Source organism: Candoia aspera, chromosome 14 (genome assembly GCF_035149785.1).
Source record: "Candoia aspera isolate rCanAsp1 chromosome 14, rCanAsp1.hap2, whole genome shotgun sequence".
Classification (NCBI taxonomy): domain Eukaryota; kingdom Metazoa; phylum Chordata; class Lepidosauria; order Squamata; family Boidae; genus Candoia; species Candoia aspera.
Genome location: NC_086166.1, coordinates 19,184,813 through 19,203,481, shown reverse-complemented (window position 1 = coordinate 19,203,481; position 18,669 = coordinate 19,184,813). Strand labels below are relative to the sequence as shown.

The 18,669-nt window shown below is 48.7% G+C and overlaps 2 protein-coding genes across 4 annotated transcripts in view; one reads left to right on the top strand and one right to left on the bottom strand.

Moving 5' to 3' along the window:
* The first annotated feature begins 818 nt into the window (after nucleotides 1-818).
* NDUFAB1 (NADH:ubiquinone oxidoreductase subunit AB1) lies at nucleotides 819-6,158 on the top strand. The gene is made up of 4 exons (XM_063314826.1): nucleotides 819-1,127; nucleotides 1,202-1,289; nucleotides 2,218-2,325; nucleotides 5,989-6,158. The coding sequence occupies exons 1-3, from the start codon at nucleotides 852-854 to the stop codon at nucleotides 2,307-2,309; spliced, it is 456 nt and encodes a 151-aa protein (XP_063170896.1). The 5' UTR covers nucleotides 819-851; the 3' UTR covers nucleotides 2,310-2,325; nucleotides 5,989-6,158.
* Nucleotides 6,159-8,164: 2,006 nt separating this feature from the next.
* TNRC6A (trinucleotide repeat containing adaptor 6A) overlaps nucleotides 8,165-18,669 on the bottom strand; it is a 53,302-nt gene continuing 42,797 nt past the window's right edge. For all 3 annotated transcript variants that reach the window (XM_063314652.1, XM_063314654.1, XM_063314653.1), the window contains 7 exons: nucleotides 16,517-16,675; nucleotides 12,932-13,072; nucleotides 12,166-12,276; nucleotides 11,813-12,031; nucleotides 10,903-10,976; nucleotides 10,657-10,796; nucleotides 8,165-10,177 (listed from right to left, as the gene is read on the bottom strand). In XM_063314652.1, coding sequence (XP_063170722.1) covers nucleotides 9,799-10,177; nucleotides 10,657-10,796; nucleotides 10,903-10,976; nucleotides 11,813-12,031; nucleotides 12,166-12,276; nucleotides 12,932-13,072; nucleotides 16,517-16,675 — 1,223 coding nt within the window. In that variant the 3' untranslated portion in view covers nucleotides 8,165-9,798. The remainder of the gene's footprint in view (nucleotides 10,178-10,656; nucleotides 10,797-10,902; nucleotides 10,977-11,812; nucleotides 12,032-12,165; nucleotides 12,277-12,931; nucleotides 13,073-16,516; nucleotides 16,676-18,669) is intronic.

Genomic DNA, 18,669 nt, shown 5'->3' with positions numbered 1-18,669 from the left:
GTCACGTGTGAGGACTGGTTGGAAGCCAGTTTTTCCAGCACCATCATAAGTCTGAACCATCACTAAATGAATGGTTGTTAAGCGAGGACTACCTGTAGAGCAGTGTCTCTCAACACTCTAATCTTTCTACTGCTGTCCAGTCCTCTTCCGTTGGCCAACTGACCTTTCTATCCAGCAGCCAACTGCACTGGCTACAGCAGGTCCGCTGGCTGATGCAGCGTCTAACAGCTTTCCCACAGTTGTCCTCTGCTCCTCGGTAGGTGCCAACTTGCTTTGCTTTCCTCTCCTGTTCGGGTAGCCGACTTGGCTCCTTTGCCTCACCGAGGCCTAGAAACTTTAAGGTCTATCGTCTTTTGAATGAGCAAGTACAATCCGCGTCCATGCTTAATTATTTCCGTTCCAAGTTAGTCGCTAATATCCCCAAGATGTTCCACTTCGTTATTTAAGCTGCTCGCTACGTGCAGGCTGTCTCTGTTCTGCACCACGGAAGAAACAATTCGGCGGGCGGGAGGATGCTCCCGGCGCGTGCCACGTTCCCTGCGGGGCAGCCCGGCCTGGCTTCAGCGCTTTTCTTTTCAGGCGGACGGCGGTGGGGGGGACGTGACGCTGTACGTGTCTCGGGCAGAAGCGCGAACGGCCCGGGAAGGGCGCCCCGCCGCACCCTCCGGCGTCCCCACGAAGGGGCGGAGCCGTTGCCCGCGCCGCCGCCGCCGCCGCCCGCCACGCGCCCGGCCCACCCGCTGCGCAGGCGCCCGGAGAGCAGGGCTCCGCCCCCCGCCGCGCGGCCTGTCGGGAGCCCCGCCCGGCCGCCGGCCCGCCGCGCGGCGAGGGCGCAGGCGCGCAGGGTCGAGATGGCGGCGCGGGTGCTGGTGCGCGCCGCGGCCGGGCTCCGTCGGCAGCGCCTCCTCCCGCTGGGCCGCCTGGCCGCGCTGGGGGGGCCGGGGCAGGCGCCGGGGGGGCGGCGGGGCGGCGGGGGCGCGGGCTGGGCCGGGGCCTCGCTGCCCCCGCCGTGCCCGCGCCCGCAGTGGGCCCGCGGCTACTCGGACGCGCCGACGCTGACCTTGAAGGGCATCCACGACCAGGTGCTCTACGTGCTGAAGCTCTACGACAAGATCGACCCCGAGAAGGTGAGGGGCGCGGGGGCGCGGGGGGGCGCGGGCGGGACGGGCAGCCCCTCTGACGCCGCCCCTCGCCCTTGCAGCTGACGGTCGACTCGCACTTCATGAAGGACCTGGGCCTGGACAGCCTGGACCAAGTGGAGATCATCATGGCCATGGAGGACGAGTTCGGTAAGGGGCGCCGCGGGCGGGCGGGCGGGCGGAAAGCGGCTCCCGCGCCCGCTGGTTGCATTGGGCGCCGACTCCTCGTTTAAAGCGGGGGACACGCACCCCCCACCCCCCGGAGCCCTCTGCATGCCGAGCAAGAACTCTCCGGGCCGGGCAGGTGACAGACTTCAGGAAGAGGATGGCAGTCCTCCAGCTTCGCACGCCTCAGCTCGGAGGTGGATTTGCTCAGTAGAAAGTCCACCAAGAGATCCCACAGCCTCCAAGCATTTCCTGCAGCCTACCTTCCTGTTCCTGCTTCCCCCCCCCCCTTTGCTTGCAGAAATCTTAGATCCCCTTCCAGGCCTTTCCTTTTGAAATCTTCCCGCAGGTTTTCATTAATGCTCCAGATGAGACTGTGAAGGTCATTGCAAAGTCTATCCTACTTTCCAGTAAATTGAGGTTGATTTGGAGGTATGTTTTGGATCATTGTCCTGCTGAAACATCCAGACTTTTTTCAGCTTTCGGAATGACCTTCATAGTCTCCAGACTTCTGCCCAAGAAGCTGTTTCGGAATACTGATTGAAAAGGGGTTCAAACTTCTGTATCTGCCGTGCTCAGCATTTTCTCATTTTGAATATGGAAACAGTTGCACATAAATAGCGTAATTCAAATTTTCAGAAAGATGTGTTGAACTTTGCACCAAGAACAACTCTCAAGGATCCAGAGAGACATACCACTGACGAGGTGCGTCTGAGCTTTGAATACAATGGTATATTCACCACCCAGAGATGTGGATATTTCCCTTCTCCTCCTGGTGTTGTGACGTCAGCCCTGCACTGCAGGGTTCTTTGGAAGAAGCGTCAGAGTCTTCAGGCCAAGATTGTGGTGCTTGGTCTTGCTGATTGAGTGAGCGACTGGAAACTCTGAACTAAATGAGCCAAATCTTTTCCAGGCTTCGAAATTCCAGATGCGGAAGCAGAGAAGCTGATGAGTCCTCAAGATATCATAGATTACATTGCTGACACGCAAGATGTGTATGAATGAGTTTCTGTCAAGCTGAGTAAGTGGATATAACGTTGCAGAAAGGACACGCCATGGTCTTATGTGGTGAAGTCTGCAAGGAGGAATGATCTGCAGTTGATATCAGGAGCAGGGCCCAGTCAGGGAAGCAGATAGTGGGAGCCTGAATAGACACGGTTTGGATCCAGTGGAGGCAAAATCAAGCTGGGTCCATTAAAAGTTCCTTTGTGAATGGGTTTCACTTGCATTTCAGTCTAGGAAGACTGGGTTGCTTCTCTCGCTGGCCATGGCAGGGAGGAGAGGAATATATTGCCTGGGAGCACTAGGCCACTGCTGGCCAACATCCTTCAACAATGCGTCAGATGATACATTCCTGCAGTGGGAGGAGGTTGGACAATTAGATGATCCCCGAAGTCCTTTCCAGCCTTACATTGTATGGTTTTGTGATATGATAGATTGGAAATTCTGATGGGAAAGAGGGAAGAAGCAGTGAGGGCAGGGAAGAGGTTTGGACTATTACACCTACCTTTTCTTCTTGAACATTCAACAGCATATTGGAGGAATGAAAAATAGAGCTCACAATCTCATGATAAATCCGAAATTGGGTTGAAGCCTCAATGTGCAGGGCTCCTGGGGTGGATAGTGGAATGCGAGTGTGAGCATCAGGCAGTCAAATCAGCTTGTAGACAGCTGCCTGCAAAGCTTCAGGAAGGCTGCTGCAGGCTGCTTGGTGAGGGTGACAGGCCTTGAGGTGGATGAGTTGACTGGCCCAGAGCAACTGCAAGGCAGATTTTCACAAAGCAGAATAGGAGGGATTTTGGCTTTTATGAATAGAAATCTCCTTGACGGTCTGTGTTTGACAGGGCAGAGAATATTCATGCTTTGGGTTGATGAATGTTGGATGGGATGTGGGTGCCTTGGGGTTCATCGCAGTAGAATACTGGCGAGAAACCAGCACGTCCTGCCTCGAGTCAGCTTAACTTTTGTAGGCTTACCTTTATGTTCAAAAGGGCAACTTGGTTAATTAAATTCAACAATGACATTATATTCAATTAAATTCAACAATGACAATTATATTCAATTAAATTCAACAATGACAATTTAATTCAACAATGACAATATATATAATTTTTATTAAAGATTTTAATTACAGTAATAAAAACTAATACAAACTAAACTCAGAAAGTAAAAAAAAGGAAAAAGTACAAAGGAAAAAGTAAAAAAAAAAAGGAAAGTGAGATAAAGAAAAAGAAATATATAAAGAAGTGACTTCCAGTCTTCATCACAATAAGTATAAACAAGTTTGGTAGCTCTTCACCCCCTATGAGGTTACAAACCATATCTCTTCTTCCCTTAACCCATCCCTTATCTATTAGCAAATCCATAAGACATCAACTTTTCAATCCTGGTATCAGGAAAAAGTCTGTAAAGGGTTGCCAGAATTTCATAAAAACAAGTCTAATTTTAATCTTGATCAAATAAACCAACTCTATATTCCTTCCTTTTACCTCTGAAAATCTTAATCTTTAGTTCATTTAACTATTGTAGGATTTAATATTTCTTCTTTGTGCCATTTCATAGGCTGCTTTGGGGCTTTAACAATGTAAATCCAATAAAAAGACATTGTCCAGGTCATTATCTTGGTTTATCACTTGTATTTCCCCTTTAATTTTTAAAACTTCGCCCAGCTTCTTTTGTATATCCTGTAGAGTATCCTTATCCAGGTCATACTCTTGGCCTGTCACTTGTATTTCCACTTTAAATGCCTTCTCTGTCTTGTAATCCACATTTTTAAAAATCCAATTCTCGTTCTACTATTTCTGCATCAAGCAAGATATGTTTCACATCTGTCATTCCTTCATTGACATCTTTTGAACATAGTCTGTCCATAGAAGCAAATATTGATATTGTTGATATTGTGGCTACTAATTTCTGGCTCCATTCTTCGAAGATTTCCTTTAGTACTTCAAATGCTATAGCGTTTTGTATCATTTTGTAGATCCCAATACTGATCAAAACCAAAAGCAGGTTTACACTTTTTTTCCCCTTTTGCCTGGAATCTTTAGTCTTCTCTAGTATCCAATTTAAATCATAAAATCTCTTATCTCTTATGACTTAGAGTAGACAAAATAATTTTGGTTCCCATGTAAAGCTTTTATTTTATATAAGGTAAAGGTAAAGGTTTCCCTTGACGTAAAGTCCAGTCGTGTCCGACTCTAGGGGGCGGTGCTCATCTCCGTTTCTAAGCCGAAGAGCCGGCGTTGTCCGGAGACACTTCCGGGTCATGTGGCCAGCATGACTACACGGAACGCCGTTACCTGCCCGCCAAAGCGGTACCTATTGATCTACTCACATTTGCATGTTTTCGAACTGCTAGGTGAGCAGGAGCTGGGACTAGCAACGGGAGCTCACCCCGCCGCGCGGTTTTGAACCGCCAACCTTCCGATTGGCAGCTCAGCGGTTTAACCCGCAGCGCCACCGCGCCACCGCATCCCGTTTATTTTATATAGTTAGTTCCAAAACATAGATAGCTAGTCCTTGCTTAAGGACCACAATTGGGACAGGAATTTTGGTTGCTAAGCGAAGCAGTCATTAAGCAAATCTGACCCAATTTTATGACCTATTTGTAGTGGTGGTTAAATGAATCACCATGGGCATTCAGTGAACCACATGGGCGTTAAGTGAATCATGCGGTTCCCCATTGATTTTGCTTGCCAGAAGCTGGCCAGAAAGGTTGAAAATGGCGATCACGTGACCATGGGACGCTGCAACAGTCATGAATGTGAACTGGTTGCCAAGTGCCCAAATTGTGATCACATGACTATGGGGATGCTGCAACGGTTGCGTGAGAATTGTTCGTAAGTCAGTTTTTTCCAGCACCATCGTAAGTCCAAACCATCACTAAATGAATTAAGTGAGGACTACCTGTAGTAAAAGTTTTAATATTCCAAATTTGTCTGGACCCTTAATTCATTTATAAAACTTCCTTAGTTCAAAATCTTGTTTAGCTTTTTGCCATTTATTTCAAATTCTTTTAAGATTTTAAACTTACAGGTAATTTTCTTTTTTGGTTCAGAAATGAGGATAGACTCAGGTGGCTTTTCAAACTTGTTCTGAAGAGCTCTAATAGCTTTAAGATAGCTAAATAAGCAATTTCTGAAAGTGATTAGAAAACGAGGTTAGCAAACAGTGTCCTTTAAAAGGCTCCACCGTGGTTCTGAGCATGATGACTCATCACTGTCTCCTGGCACTCAAACCTGCAGGAGACCGCTATCTTGTGGTCTCCTTGCAAGGAGCAACTGTTGGGAGCACATGTGGGTGATCTCCCGTCCTCTCCTTGTCAGAAGTTCTGAAGAACCGGTCTGCTTGCCGGTTCTTCGGTCTTTCCTGTGGTTGTCATCTCTGCTCGCCATGCCTCCCCAGGAAGTCAAAAGCCAAACAGTTACCTTGATGCATTCGGTTTGACTCCCTGAGCAGCCTGTTGGGGGCATCTGCTCTTCTTGACTGAAATGGATCAGAACGGTGGTCTTGCCCTTGGCAGGTGACCTTTCATTTGACTGGTGGCAAGGCAGTGCTTTGGAGACATGGAGCCAGTTGAAACTGGCTGCTCTTGAGTGTTCATGTGACTCAGCTATCGCTGCAAGATTTCCTTTCTGGTGGTCATATGCAAGGTACAAATATTTTATTCTCACCCTGCTGACAGGTAATTACTGTTCTGTTCCGAGAGCTGGATGATGTGATCGGGGAGGATGATCCTGGCAAGCCAGCCCCTTTGCTGTTTGGAATCACTGTGGCTCTCAGAAGAAGAGTTTTGTTTGTTATATTTAAAGCTGTATATGTTTGCCTTCAGAATAAATATGAGTAATTCTTCTCCCTTTAGTCCCATTGCTGGTTTTAAAACTGTGTTTCTCTCAAGACTTTCCCTACCGTGAGACCTTGCACCATCCCCCCCCCCCCCCCGTCCCCATTTGGGTATCTCCAGTAGTGCAGCAGTTTCTGATCTCATCTCACAGCATTGCTGCTGCACTTAAAGGACCACAAGCACAGAATGCCTGCAGCTGCATAAGAAACCAGGCTGACCTGCAGTTGGTGGTTTGTGGCTCTGTCACTGCTAATTCAACCATCTGTAGTTAACCAGGAGTGTGTCTTGGCTCTAGATTCCTGTGGGCTTTTCACGCTGGTGCAGGGCAGACGCCAGGAGCAGAATGCTTGCTGCAGTGATGCAACCCTGAACACAGCGGACATGGACTCTGCATCAGACAGTGCAGCCTTTATTCACAGTACTGTGTGGATGAAAAACTAACCTCAACCAGGTAGAGAAATAACATCTGGCTCCCCTTCGCTTTACGTAGCTGGGCTTGTACGATCCATTTATCCAAATTGGGCTGGCACAGAAATTGAGACACACAGTCACACATGCTGGTTCATACGGTGCACAACTGGGTTGTGCAAGCAGCCTGTCCTGGGAAGATCCCTCAGGGCTTTGTGGAAGTTGTCAGGATCCTACCTTCAGGGCATTTGGGCAAAGAGGAAGAGTGAGCGAGCGGCTCACTGTGCTCCTTGAACCCAGTTGGCATAATTCAATCAAGGGAGTGGCGTGTAGAGTTTCAGGCTCATCTAAAGCCAGATGGCCAGATACCTCTTGCATCATTATGACTGCCATATCCTTAAGGGTTCTTGGCAGTTTACAAGAAAGTTACTAAGAAACAGCGAAAACACAAAAGGTCCACAATTGGGTGAAAAGAGAATAAACCAGATCAAATGATAAGCAAATCAAGACACAAGGTCTGAAGATGTCCCCTGGGAGGCCATTCCGAAGAACCTGCGCTGCTGCTGAGGGCCACAGTCAAGCCGGGGCCCCTCTTTTCTCATTCAAGTGGGGCACAACCAAGTTTCTCCTGGGTAGATAGAACTGGCCAGGTGAGGACAAGGTCCTGCAGCCTGCTAGGTACCAAGTCGTGTGGAAAGACACTTTCTATCTGGTGGCAATGATGGGACCTGCTTTCCACTGATGCAGCTCTCATCATCCCATCCTCAGCCAATATTCATTCTATCTCTATCATCTGTCTCTCTCATCTCTCATCTGTCTGTCACTGCCTATCTCCTCCCACCAGAGGGACTCTGGGCGGTTATAGTGACTTGGAACTATCATCTACGGTTTCAAAGGCGGTAAGTTGGAAAGCGTCACCAAGCAGGGTGCATCATGCATAGCTTCCAGACAAAGGGCTGAGTTCCTGTGGCTTGCTGGGACTCCTTTGAAAAAGCTGGCAGGGTGAACCACAGAGCTGCAGCAGCTGAGGGCACAGGAGTTACTTGGCAGGGATGAAGGCCAAGCCAACCTGGAGGTGGGGAAGGGTGCTGCTGCCCCAACAGTGCACGCTGCTGCCTTCAGCTGAGCAAGGGGGTGCTTCCTTCTGGCTGAAAACGGGCTGCAGCTGCTGTGCCAGCAAGCATTTCCCACCAGCCTAGAAGCAGCCTCCTTGGGACACCCGTCATGTGCTCTGCTGGGCACGTGCCATCACAGGGTCTGCAGTGACAACCTCCCTCCTGCACCAGCACCTGTCCAGCACAGGCAACATTCGATTTCCATTCCGTTCAATTCTGGTTTGATCCAACTATTCAACTGAACTGACAACCAAGTCTGTCTTAACAGATTCTCATATGCAGATTCTGTTTTTGCATATGTACAAAAGCATTTGGAGAAATTACAGTACAGGATGTCAGTACTTCGAAAATGCTATTTAAAATTCCCTTGGGACATCTGTGCTGTCTGTAAATAGAAAAGGCAAACAAGCCAGCATCTTTCCACATAAATCCAACGCCTACTGTGGTGGAGGGCTGCTGCTGGAGAGAAAATTAGACAAGTCCAACACAACAGATAAGCAGCCCCAAAAGTCATGATTTATTAATATCTGGAGAAACTTCATAATTTGAACACAACCCAAACTGTACATTTTACAATCACACTCTATTTGTAAACAGTTAAAAAGCCACTGACAACTTTTGCATCTTCAGACACAACAGTTAGAATCAAGGCAATGAAATGAGAGCGTCTTTCGGCACAGTTAAAAGTTATTTTTTATCCTTGTTTAGTATTTCATCCTCCAACTAAACAAGCATCAGATAATACCATTTGTGGCAAAAGGAAGATGAGTTTAACACTTTCACAAGAAAAGTATTTGCAGGAACTTTAAACATTTAAAATTTATACAACAAAATTCTGTAATTCCAAATCCTTGGTTACAGTCTGCATAGTTACTTCAGCTTTAAGGTTAAACATGAAACACAGTCACAAGAGCAGGGGGAGCATCGCAGGAGGGGGAGGGCAGGAAGAGAGGAGCAACAGTGGTGGGCTTTAGAAAAATGGGAAACTACAGGTTACGAGCCAAGCACCGCCCTTCCCACCCCGCACTATTAAAAGACAGCATCGGAAAGCACAGAATGTCAAACTCCAGCGACTTGAAGCAATTTTTGGCAGAAGTCATTTTACAGAGCAAGTAATAATCAGTGCTAAAAGTTATTTTCCTATAAGAAACTACGAGTTCTACTGGGGACCTTAGTTTTCCTGAGAGCCATGCTCTTGGATTAGGAGGCGGGAATAGAAAAAACTAATGGAACGTGGCCGCACACGGCCCGTGATTCCCAGAGATCAAGAGGAAGCATCTTTATCATCCACATTTTGTTTTCTAAAAAATATTTAAGTGATGGAAGAGTAAACATTGTTTCTTAAAAAAAAGAGAAAGAAAAATTTCTGTAAACAAGGCAGTGCCCCAACAGGAGCCCCCCAAATAAAAGACAAAACCCAAATGCCTCTTGAAAGTGCAGGGCTCCGCCGAGGCGAGCCAGCCGGGTTGCAAGACAGCTGTGCGCGCAGTTTCAGAAACCGCCGAGCTCCATTCTTTAGTCTGATTCCACATGAGCCAATAGGTGCAACACATCTTCATCCGTCATCCTAGCAGAGTCTCATCCCCCAACTGTTTGGCGCTGCAGGCTGCCACGGGACGCAGAGTGGCCAGGCAGGCCGGCCGGCTGGCCGACAGACCGACCCGCAGGGGCAGCGGGGCACATCCTGGCCTGAAGCAGGGACCCCGCCCACCCCAAAAAGTTGCCCTTGGCGTTGGCGGCAGCTACTGCCACTCAAACATTGTAGAGTAGGGAGAAAGACCAAGTCTGTGCAAAGCTTAAAAAGCTCAAACTCCAACATTTTCAGCAAGTTGCCAGGAAAAAAAAAATCAAGGAAAACAAGAAAGTAAACTGATCTTATGTAGGTAACTGCTGAACTATGTATAGTACTACCTGGAAATGTAAATCTATTCACTTTTCACATTATAATATTGGCCTGCATGATTCAAGTATTCAAACTGGTATGTTTTGGGCTAAAACAAAGAGGAAAAATGTGCACGACGTAACCATTTCCACAGTTGACCCCTAGAGGCTGTAGGTGGGGGGGGGAAATCCAAATTTAGTGCTGCTTTGAGGTCACAGTTTTTCCCACTGAAAGACGGGCAGACGGTCACATGGACTCCCCCCCGGCCCCGAGATGGTCAACGGAGAGAAACGCACTGAGCGGGGATGGGCTGCCAAGGCCCCTGGTGTCGCTGCCGCCCAGGGAACCCCAGAGGCTGGTGGTGTAGTTTGGGCCGCCCCAAAGGGAGGTGCTGTGGAGGTCTCCACCGCTCGTTCCCGAAAGCCCAGGGCCACTCCAGTGCGGGTTCAGGTCACTGCGGGTGGAGAATGCGTGGGGGCTGTCCACAGTCCCCAGACGGTTCTGGCTGGTGCCCAGAGATTGCCAGGCAGGGGAAGGGGTGAGAGACGGGCCTTGTGCAAAGAAGCGGCTAATCTCCTCTTCGCTGGCAAACTCAGCCAGAATTGTAGTGTTCCCGAGGACACACCTGTTCACAAAGCCAGCAAAAGTTATGTGAGATGGGCAGGAGCCTCGCAAAACACACAACTTCAGTTTCCACCTGAAAGGCATCTCCACTCAAGACCACCAGTTCCACCCTGTGATGACGTCATTCTGACCTTTCTCTAAACACCTTACATGCTTACCATCACCACCACCACTTACCCACTTGGCTTATACTACAGTAACCACCCTGTTGTAGTAAAAAAAAGGCATTCTCCAGAGGAGAATCCAGCCAATTAAGTGGCAGATAAACCAGGTATATTAAAAGCAGGTTAATTCAAAAGAAAATGTGGTCCTGCCAGGTCATTTGAGATGAAGGTCTGAGTTCTAAGGATGACTCTCTGCAAAGCAATCCAGGTGCCTCTCCTGGAGACCAAAAGCAGGCAAAGTCTGCCCAGGAAAGGTACCCGTGGCCTCGCCTCTATTTCTGCCTGAGCCCTGCATGACATTTGGAGGTCTACTCACATGTGGAGAGATTTTTGTGCCTTCATCACCTCTTCTTTTGAGCTGTACCGGACTAAAGCGTTGCCGTGGGGGAGGTTCAGGTGGAATGTGATCAGGGGCCCATGCTGCATGCAGAGTGTCCGCAGGGTGGAGCCATCAATCTGGATGTAGAGACAAGGGGCCCCATTTAGCTGCTGCCAGTCCTGGCTGTAGGGGAGAGGGACTCAGATCCCCCAGGGGGAAACGCCCCAATGCAGTGTGGCTCACCTGAGGTGTGAGGTTCTTCAGGACAAGACAGTTAGTGATTCTCCCTGAGCTGCTATTCTCATTCCAACTGGAACCTGAAAGAGAAAATGCAACTCCAGCTCCTGGACACTGGAAAAAGCAAGGGATGTGGGAAGACCATGGGATTCAGAAGGCCATTCTTCCCATGTCCGTAAGACTTTCAACAATGGTCCTAAACAACATTTCTCAAACCGTTTAATTCTCCTTGTCAGCTGCATGTTTCAGAAGGTTCAGCTCCCTGAGAGTTCTCACATTTCAGCAATCACACCAATGTCCACGATCTCCGCCAGTGGACCATTTGCAGCTCCATATACGTTGAGTGGATTTATCAAGAGAGCAGAGGCCCTTTTGTCATGAGTACTGATGGCGAGCAGGAGAGGGCCTCTATCCAGGGGGGAAAACGCATGCATAGTACTGAGGAATTAAGCAGCCATTCAAAGAGACACAGATCAGACCCGCCTTAACTTTTGGGGTTTATCTGTCTGGGTTTTTCCCACGCTTCTTCAGTTTGTTAGGATTCTGTTTTATGTAGCAGTAATAAACACTAGAGACCTACTCCTCGTCTCAGCGTGATTCCTGACTGTTAGGACACCTTTCCCCCAAATGACGGAAGGGGTCTTTGCCAAAGTCTCATGCAGACGAGGGTGGTGGCAGGTGGAAAAGCATCTGACCCAACAGCGCCTGGCTCTCTGAGCAAGGGGAGGCCTGGCCAGGACTGTGCAGCTGCTTTGCTTCTGCCAGAACCATCCCATCAGCCCAGCCCAGGAACAGCCCAGGCCTCAAGGACATGGCTCCACTGGGAAAAGTGGAGCCCCTTCTTTGAGCACAGACATGTGCTGCCATCAGCAAACCGGGGGAGGGTGGGAGTATGGGGTGGGATCCAGACTCTTACCAGGGGTGTATCTAGCATCCGAATTGCTCCAGTTGCCCCCAAGTCGCATAGAGTTATCCCACGTGGGCAGAGACAACTTCTGCCCAGTCAGTCCAGGTGGGGGGCGTGACGGAGCAGTGATGCTCTTGGGCGGCAAAGGAACCTTCCATAACTCATGGGCCAGAGAGGTGTTGTTAACGGAAGCAGGAGACCAGGCTGATTTGGAGTCACCGTTTCTGGCTGGAAGGAGAAATTGATCGTAACATCCACACAGCCAGCTGCTTCTGAGGCTGCGGGGCTCGGGAGAGAAATGGGACGGGTGACGCGGGGTCAGGAGAGGGGGCTCCGTGGCACGGCTGCCTGGCTGGCCTCACCTGAAGAAGTGCTTTGTGCTGTACTGTTGAGGGAAACATTGTAGTTGGAGGCACGAATGGATGACCAGGCACTAGTTGAAGGCAGCGTGGTGTTCAGAGCTGAGGATGACCCTGGCAGAAGGAAGTCACAGGAACGCGTCACTTGAGAAGCTGGTGGAGCCGTCTTGGGCGTGGGGCAGCAGTAAGGGCCAGGCCGCCGGAGATGCTCGGAGCTCTCTCGGTTTTACTTCCAGGCTACAGCCCTAAAACAAGGCTGGCTCTGCCAAGAACAGGCCTCTGGGGCACAGGGGAAGCCAGTGGCGGGCATTGGCCACCAAGTCCCTGCTGGCACCCACAGCCTGCCCAGGACCCCTCTCCAGAGCCGCCTGGCCTGCAGGGAGCCGAGCCCCCTTGGGCCGGGAGCTGCTTGTGAGAGGAGCCGCCCGGGCCATGGAGCCTGCCCGCTGCCCCACCGAAGCCAGACTGGCGGAGACACGGGAGCTTCACCACCCCGCAAATGGCGCCATCTTTCATGGAAAGTGCCTGCCAGAAATTGGCGAGTGGCCAAAGTGCAGCCCCTCCCCTCCTGCCGTCCCTCCCTTGGCCCAGGCTCTTCCCGCATCGCCGGTCCCGGGTCTCCCAGCTGTGGAACTTTCTTCCTGGGGAGACTTGAAAAACAAGCCAGCCCAGGAGGCAGGCGGGAGAAAAGGCTCCGGCTGCAGGGCATCTGGGCCGCATGAGAACACTTTTCCTGAGGCTGAAAGTGTCACCCCCCTGGCAGACGCACCGCTGTTCCTGTCCCTGAGGTGGTCAGCCTCCCGCACAGTGCTGACTGACAGGTTGCTTGTGACGCTGCCAGGAGTGACGTAAGGGTCAGTTTCTGGGTCAACGTTCGGGTAACCCTTCCACGGCTCACCAGGGCGAAATTCTAGGGTTTAAAAAGAAAAGGAAAACCCTCAGAACTGGGGCTTCTGCCTGGGAAGACTGCGCTCCCCTCAGACCTCCAACGCCGTCGACCTCCCCTGGGCCCGCACACTACGGAGAGCCCCAATGACGCTACGAGTCCCTCGCGGGAAGGGTCACCTTCGCAGAAGACACAGGGAGAACTCCCCCCGTCGATTCTTGAACAGACATCCTGGACGAAATGGCGCTCTAAAAGGCCGTGTGCTCAGAATGACAACAATGAGAACGACTCGGTGTCTCATTTCAAACTGTAGGCTGAGATGGTGCGGACACGGATACTCTGCCCATCTCCAGATTTTGAATGGAGTGGAACGCTCCCCCCTAGCAGCTGCACCTTTCCCTAGAAGGCCCCGGGAGTCTGGGAGAAGCAGCAGGCTGCCTCGCTGCCAGCGCCTCCCACCCTGGGCTCCGCTTTTCCAGCCTCTGTTAGTGGCTGACGTATTTTGATAAACAAACCCAACGGCAGCAATTAGAAGTTAGGAAACCAGCAGCCTGGTTTGTTTGGCCTGCCTCGTGCTGCACGGATCCCGCTCCAGTGCAGCAGTCAGAGTGTCCTGCACCCCACGTACGGCGTCTCTGAACACCCGGGTTGCCGGGCAACAACGGAGGGCTGCTAAAGGGCTTCCTAGCGAGTCCTGAGCAGGCGGGTCAGTTTGATGCCAAAGCGTGCTGGACGCAAAGCAAAGGGACAGCTGCAGAGTCAGTGTGTCTTCTCTTCAGAGGAGGAGGAAGTGCAAGAGTCAGGCGCAGAGGGCACGACGTTCTGACCCTCCTTTTGCAGAAGGACTTACGCGGGTGGGGAAAGGGAAGGCCGAGCGTGCGGCTTCGGCTTCAGTGCAGCTGGGCCAGCAGGAGGAGTTCCGAAAGCAGCTGTGGCATTTTGAGGGAAGCCAAGCTCATGCACGGAAATGCCCTTTGTTCCTGGCTGCGGTAAAGGGCAGTGGCTGTTGTCAAGATTTAAGGCATAAGCAAACTCATCCTTCCCACCACAAATATGCTTTTATACTGGGGTGGGTTTTTTGGGGGGGGGGGGCTTTTTTCCAGTGAAATGGTTTTATTTTAAAAAGTTGTAAATTTGTGGACTTCCGGAGAAGAAATGGTAGACTGAAGACGGTTGTGGCTAAGAGCAAGGCGCCGACGAGTAGATCAACCCTCTCTGGAGAAAGAGAGAGGCGAGACTGCCCATGCTGCGCTCCGTGCGGTTCTGGTCTCCGGGGGGGGGGGGGACCAGGAGACGAGGGCATTTGCCCATCGTGCTCCAGCCACAGCCGGAGCCTCCGAAGGACACCAAGTTTGCAGGTCCTTTGCTAACCACCTTCGAAAATTGCCTGTTAACCGCTTTAAACAAGTCAGTCGCCTTCGGAAGGACAAGGCTGGAACACCGGTGAGGGCCTTCAGCCCTTAATGTAAGAAACTGAAACTGCACCTTTATCAGCTTTAGGAATTCAAAATACACAGCAAAAAGCAAGACAAGACTTTGGCTCTAGAAGGTTTTAAACAGATTAAGGGCTCAGAAAGAGTTGGAATATTTGATTTTGAATATTAAGACTCCGAAATTAATTTCAAAGAATAAAGGCATTTTTGTGGGAAAGAGATTATTTTCGATATTGGAGACATAGCAAGATAAGCAACTTACAACGGTGTTCAGAGATATTGTTGGGGAATGGCAACGGGACTTTGGATCAACCACGTCAGCTATGTTGTGTGTCTTTATGAACACCCTGTTCCCAGAAGAAGCTGTTACAGAAAAAGGTTTGGAACAAGGAAGGAAATAAAAATGCCAGTTCAAGAGAGGAATTGGAATAATTTCTTCCTGCTGGACTTACAAGAAAGGCTTGTTAAAGTTTTGAAGAAATTCGAGACATGGGATAATGATCATCCAAATAGATTAAAGAGCAAAATTGTTTTATGTAAAAGGAAGGAACATAAAGTTGGCTTATTTGATCAGGGTTAAAATGAAATATGCTGTTACTTTGGGTGGTTCTTTCTGGACTTGCTGACATCTGGACTGGAAAAGACATTGTGCTTTGGATTTGCTTACAGTTAAGCGCTGAGAGATGGAATGACGAGTTTTGTATTTGTTAACTAACGTGATTATTTTAGGGCTCTGTTGGGCTTTTTGCTGACACTTGGATTTGAAAAGATGTGGTTTTATGAAGTTATTTAAAAAAGAAAAAGGAAAAGACATGGCTTATTGGACTTGCCTGTAGTTAAGAGTTGAATTATGGGATGAAGAGTTTTATATCTGTTAACTAAGAGCAGGTGAAGAGATAGTGAAACTGCTTAAACTTGTCGTGATGAGGGTGGGAAGTCGTTTTCTTAAGTTTTTTTTCTTTTTCTTTCTTGCACCTTTTTTTCTTTCTATTTTTCTTTTTAGTTTGTGTTATCTTTTATTATTGTACTTAAAACTTTTAATAAAAGTATTATTTTAAGAAGTTGTAAACTTGTGTTACTGCTTTAATACACAGATTAAAAAGTAACTGAAAGTTAAGTGAAATATTTATTTCCTGCCCAACTCTAACCCCAATGAAATCATTCAATTTCTCAATGAGGGGGTCAGGACAAATTCATTTTACCATTTTAGGAAGTAACAATATAAAAACATTCCACAAGGAAAAATCCAAAATGTTTCCAGTGCCTAACACAGTCTAAACACTACTATCAGATAAGCTGGAATTTGTAACTTTAATTTCTCTTGGACACAACCCACAACCATGGAGAGCAATACAGATTCCTGAGCAGCAGCTGGGCCTCAACAACACAATTTAAGAACAGGCCTCCTGAGACTTCTCCACAGCTAGTTTATTTCATGGCCTCCCCCTTGCAAACTTCACCTTGTATGGGTGATGGGAAACAGGGAAACCAAAAGCCAGCTTGAACTGGGATGATGCTCTCCTGGGTACTCCTTGCCTGCTTCTGTTGGTAAATCATCTCTTATCCCACAAGACAAATAAAAGGCCAGTTTGATACCTCCTATATAGGTAGAAGGATTTGGCATACAGGTACTCCTCAACTTACGACTACAACTGGGACTGGAATTTCCATCGTAAGTCATTGCGGTTGTAAGTCAAGTCACCATGTGACCGGACCCTGATTTGACAACCATTTTTACAGTGGTTGTTAAGCGAATCCCAATGGGCATTTTTTGCCAAAAAACAGCAAACAAAACAAAACAAAACAAAACCCACAAAACGCAATCGCAGGACACTGCAACTGGTTGTAAATGCAAGCCAGTTGCCAAGCACCTGAAATGCGATCATGTGACCAGGGGTGTGTGACATTTTGTGACACTCTGAAGTGCTTTACAAACTGTAAAGCACCCGTTCCAAGGCCGTGTAACTTCGGATCGTCGTTAAACAAATGGTCGTAAGTTGAGGACTACCTGCAGTATATCTTTGTAGGGACTCACCTGGTGGCCAGTTGACACTGCTTGAACCATTTGGTGATTTGGCACGTGGCCAGCCATCCCCCACAGATCCAGGTGGACTGGCTGGTGAGTTACTACTGCTCATGAAGTCGTAAGGAACAAAGGATGTCTCCTCCATCCTAAAGCCACTGGAAATAGCACCTGGAAAGCAAGGGGGAGATCCAATCCTTTTCCAGAACATCATCCTGAGAAGTGGAAAAGGGACATCACGTTGCCTTCCAAATACTGCTGAACTCTAACTCCCATCAGCCCCAACAAGCAGGACCCTGGGCAAGGGTAGACACAGTCCAGCAAGATCTGGTTACTTATTTCTACTTGCTATTATGTGGGCTACGTGCCTGTGCAAAGCCCCATTTGGAATCTTCCAAAGATTATTGAACTGTTGGAGTGAGACCTGCTCACTTTACCTACTTACTTGTTTTGTATAGCCACCCATCTCACATCTTTAATGGATGTGACTCTGGGCAGCTCACAACCATTAAAACAACAGGAACGGTAAAAAATAAACAGAACTAACCTAAAATCATGATTAAAAATTCAATTAAAACATAATGACACTCAGCCGGTGACTATAAATCATTTGTCTGTTTAATACAGCCCCTGCCAAGGCTCATCGCTATTGCCAGACACCCAGACATGATGGCAGAGCCAAGTCTTCAGGCCCTTCCTGAAGGCCAGGGGCCAATCTAAGTTCCGGGGGGATGATGTTCCACAGGGCGGGCACCACGGCAGAAAAGGCTCTCTTCCTGGGTCCCGTCAGATGACGTTCCTTAGTGGATGGGACCCGTAACACGCCTCTCCTGCTGTATCTGATGGGACAGGTAGATGCAGCCGAGGAGATGCGGTCCCTCAAATATGTATCATGTAATGAAGTGTAGCTTTTGCCAAACCCTTCGAGTTTCTAAAACCAACACTGAAGATTCAAGGAACAGACAAGTCACCTGAGATGAAGGGGTTAGGAAGGGAGCTGTGTAGATTCACAATCAATCTTTTGAAGTTTTTGTGTTTTCACTGTGGTCTCTGTGATTCACATACATGGGTGAGTAGCAAATGACTTATCTGGAGGAGGATCTGGCCACCATAAGTCACTGAGAAGAGGGTGGTGTGACAAGATCTGACTGAAACAGGCAGGCCAGAGAGACACCACTTCTTTCTTCTTGTTCTTCAGTTTGTGGAGACAAAAAGAAGCAGTCTGGGTACCAGGCAAGCCTCACCAGAACAGACCAGCACCTTCCCTTTTCCAGCTCCAGCGCTACTAATTAGTCGGCATTCTTTTGCGTAGGCAGTTTACCTTCCTTCTCTAACCAAACGTAACAGACAGACTGTACTTTAAACATCATGATAAGAGTCTGACGTATGTGTCTTTCTTGCATGTAAACAACCCTCTGTCGCTAATTTTTTATTTATTTATTTATTTATTTATTTATATTTCCAATTTTGTCACCACCCATCTCACTCAAATTACTGGCACTACTGCTATTTACTAACTTAGCTTTAAGGAAAAGGCTTACAAAACGAGCTAGCAATTTAGTATCCCTCACTGTCTGCACAGCTGACAGGTTGGGTTGGGTTGGCTGGTGATGCTCAGATGGGTAAACCTTTGACCTGTTCTCACCTTCTGGCCCGTAGTCCTCCAGAAGAGTATTCTACAGCGCCTTTCCTCTTCAGACTCCTCTTTCCCTGGATTGTGCCCTTGAACACTTTGGTGAGTCTTCTTCTGGTCTCACCCAGCACCTCATAAATCCTTTTCAGTGTAAACCATCTTAGGTTTATCAGCCACTCACTCTGGACAGAAACCAACAACCTAGTACTCCATCTTCAACAGCCACTCGAGTGGGCTAATCCACGCTAGCTACTGCAGTACCATTAGCTGCCAGCCCAATCCTCCATTACTCAGCTCCTTCTCCCCAGAATCCTTTCTGGTTTTAATATATCATTTCAGGTGTTTTTAAGACTTCCCCCCCTTTTTTGCCAACTCCGTATCTGCCCTTCCTTCTCCTATGAGACCTATGAAAAGCTAAACTACCTTCTATTCCCAGCACACTATCAGCAAAGTACAGTTAAACCAGAGTGTGTTTGGCCTACTCTTCCTCACTTGGTGCTCCCTCCAGAATCAGCCTGCAGGTGGGTACACA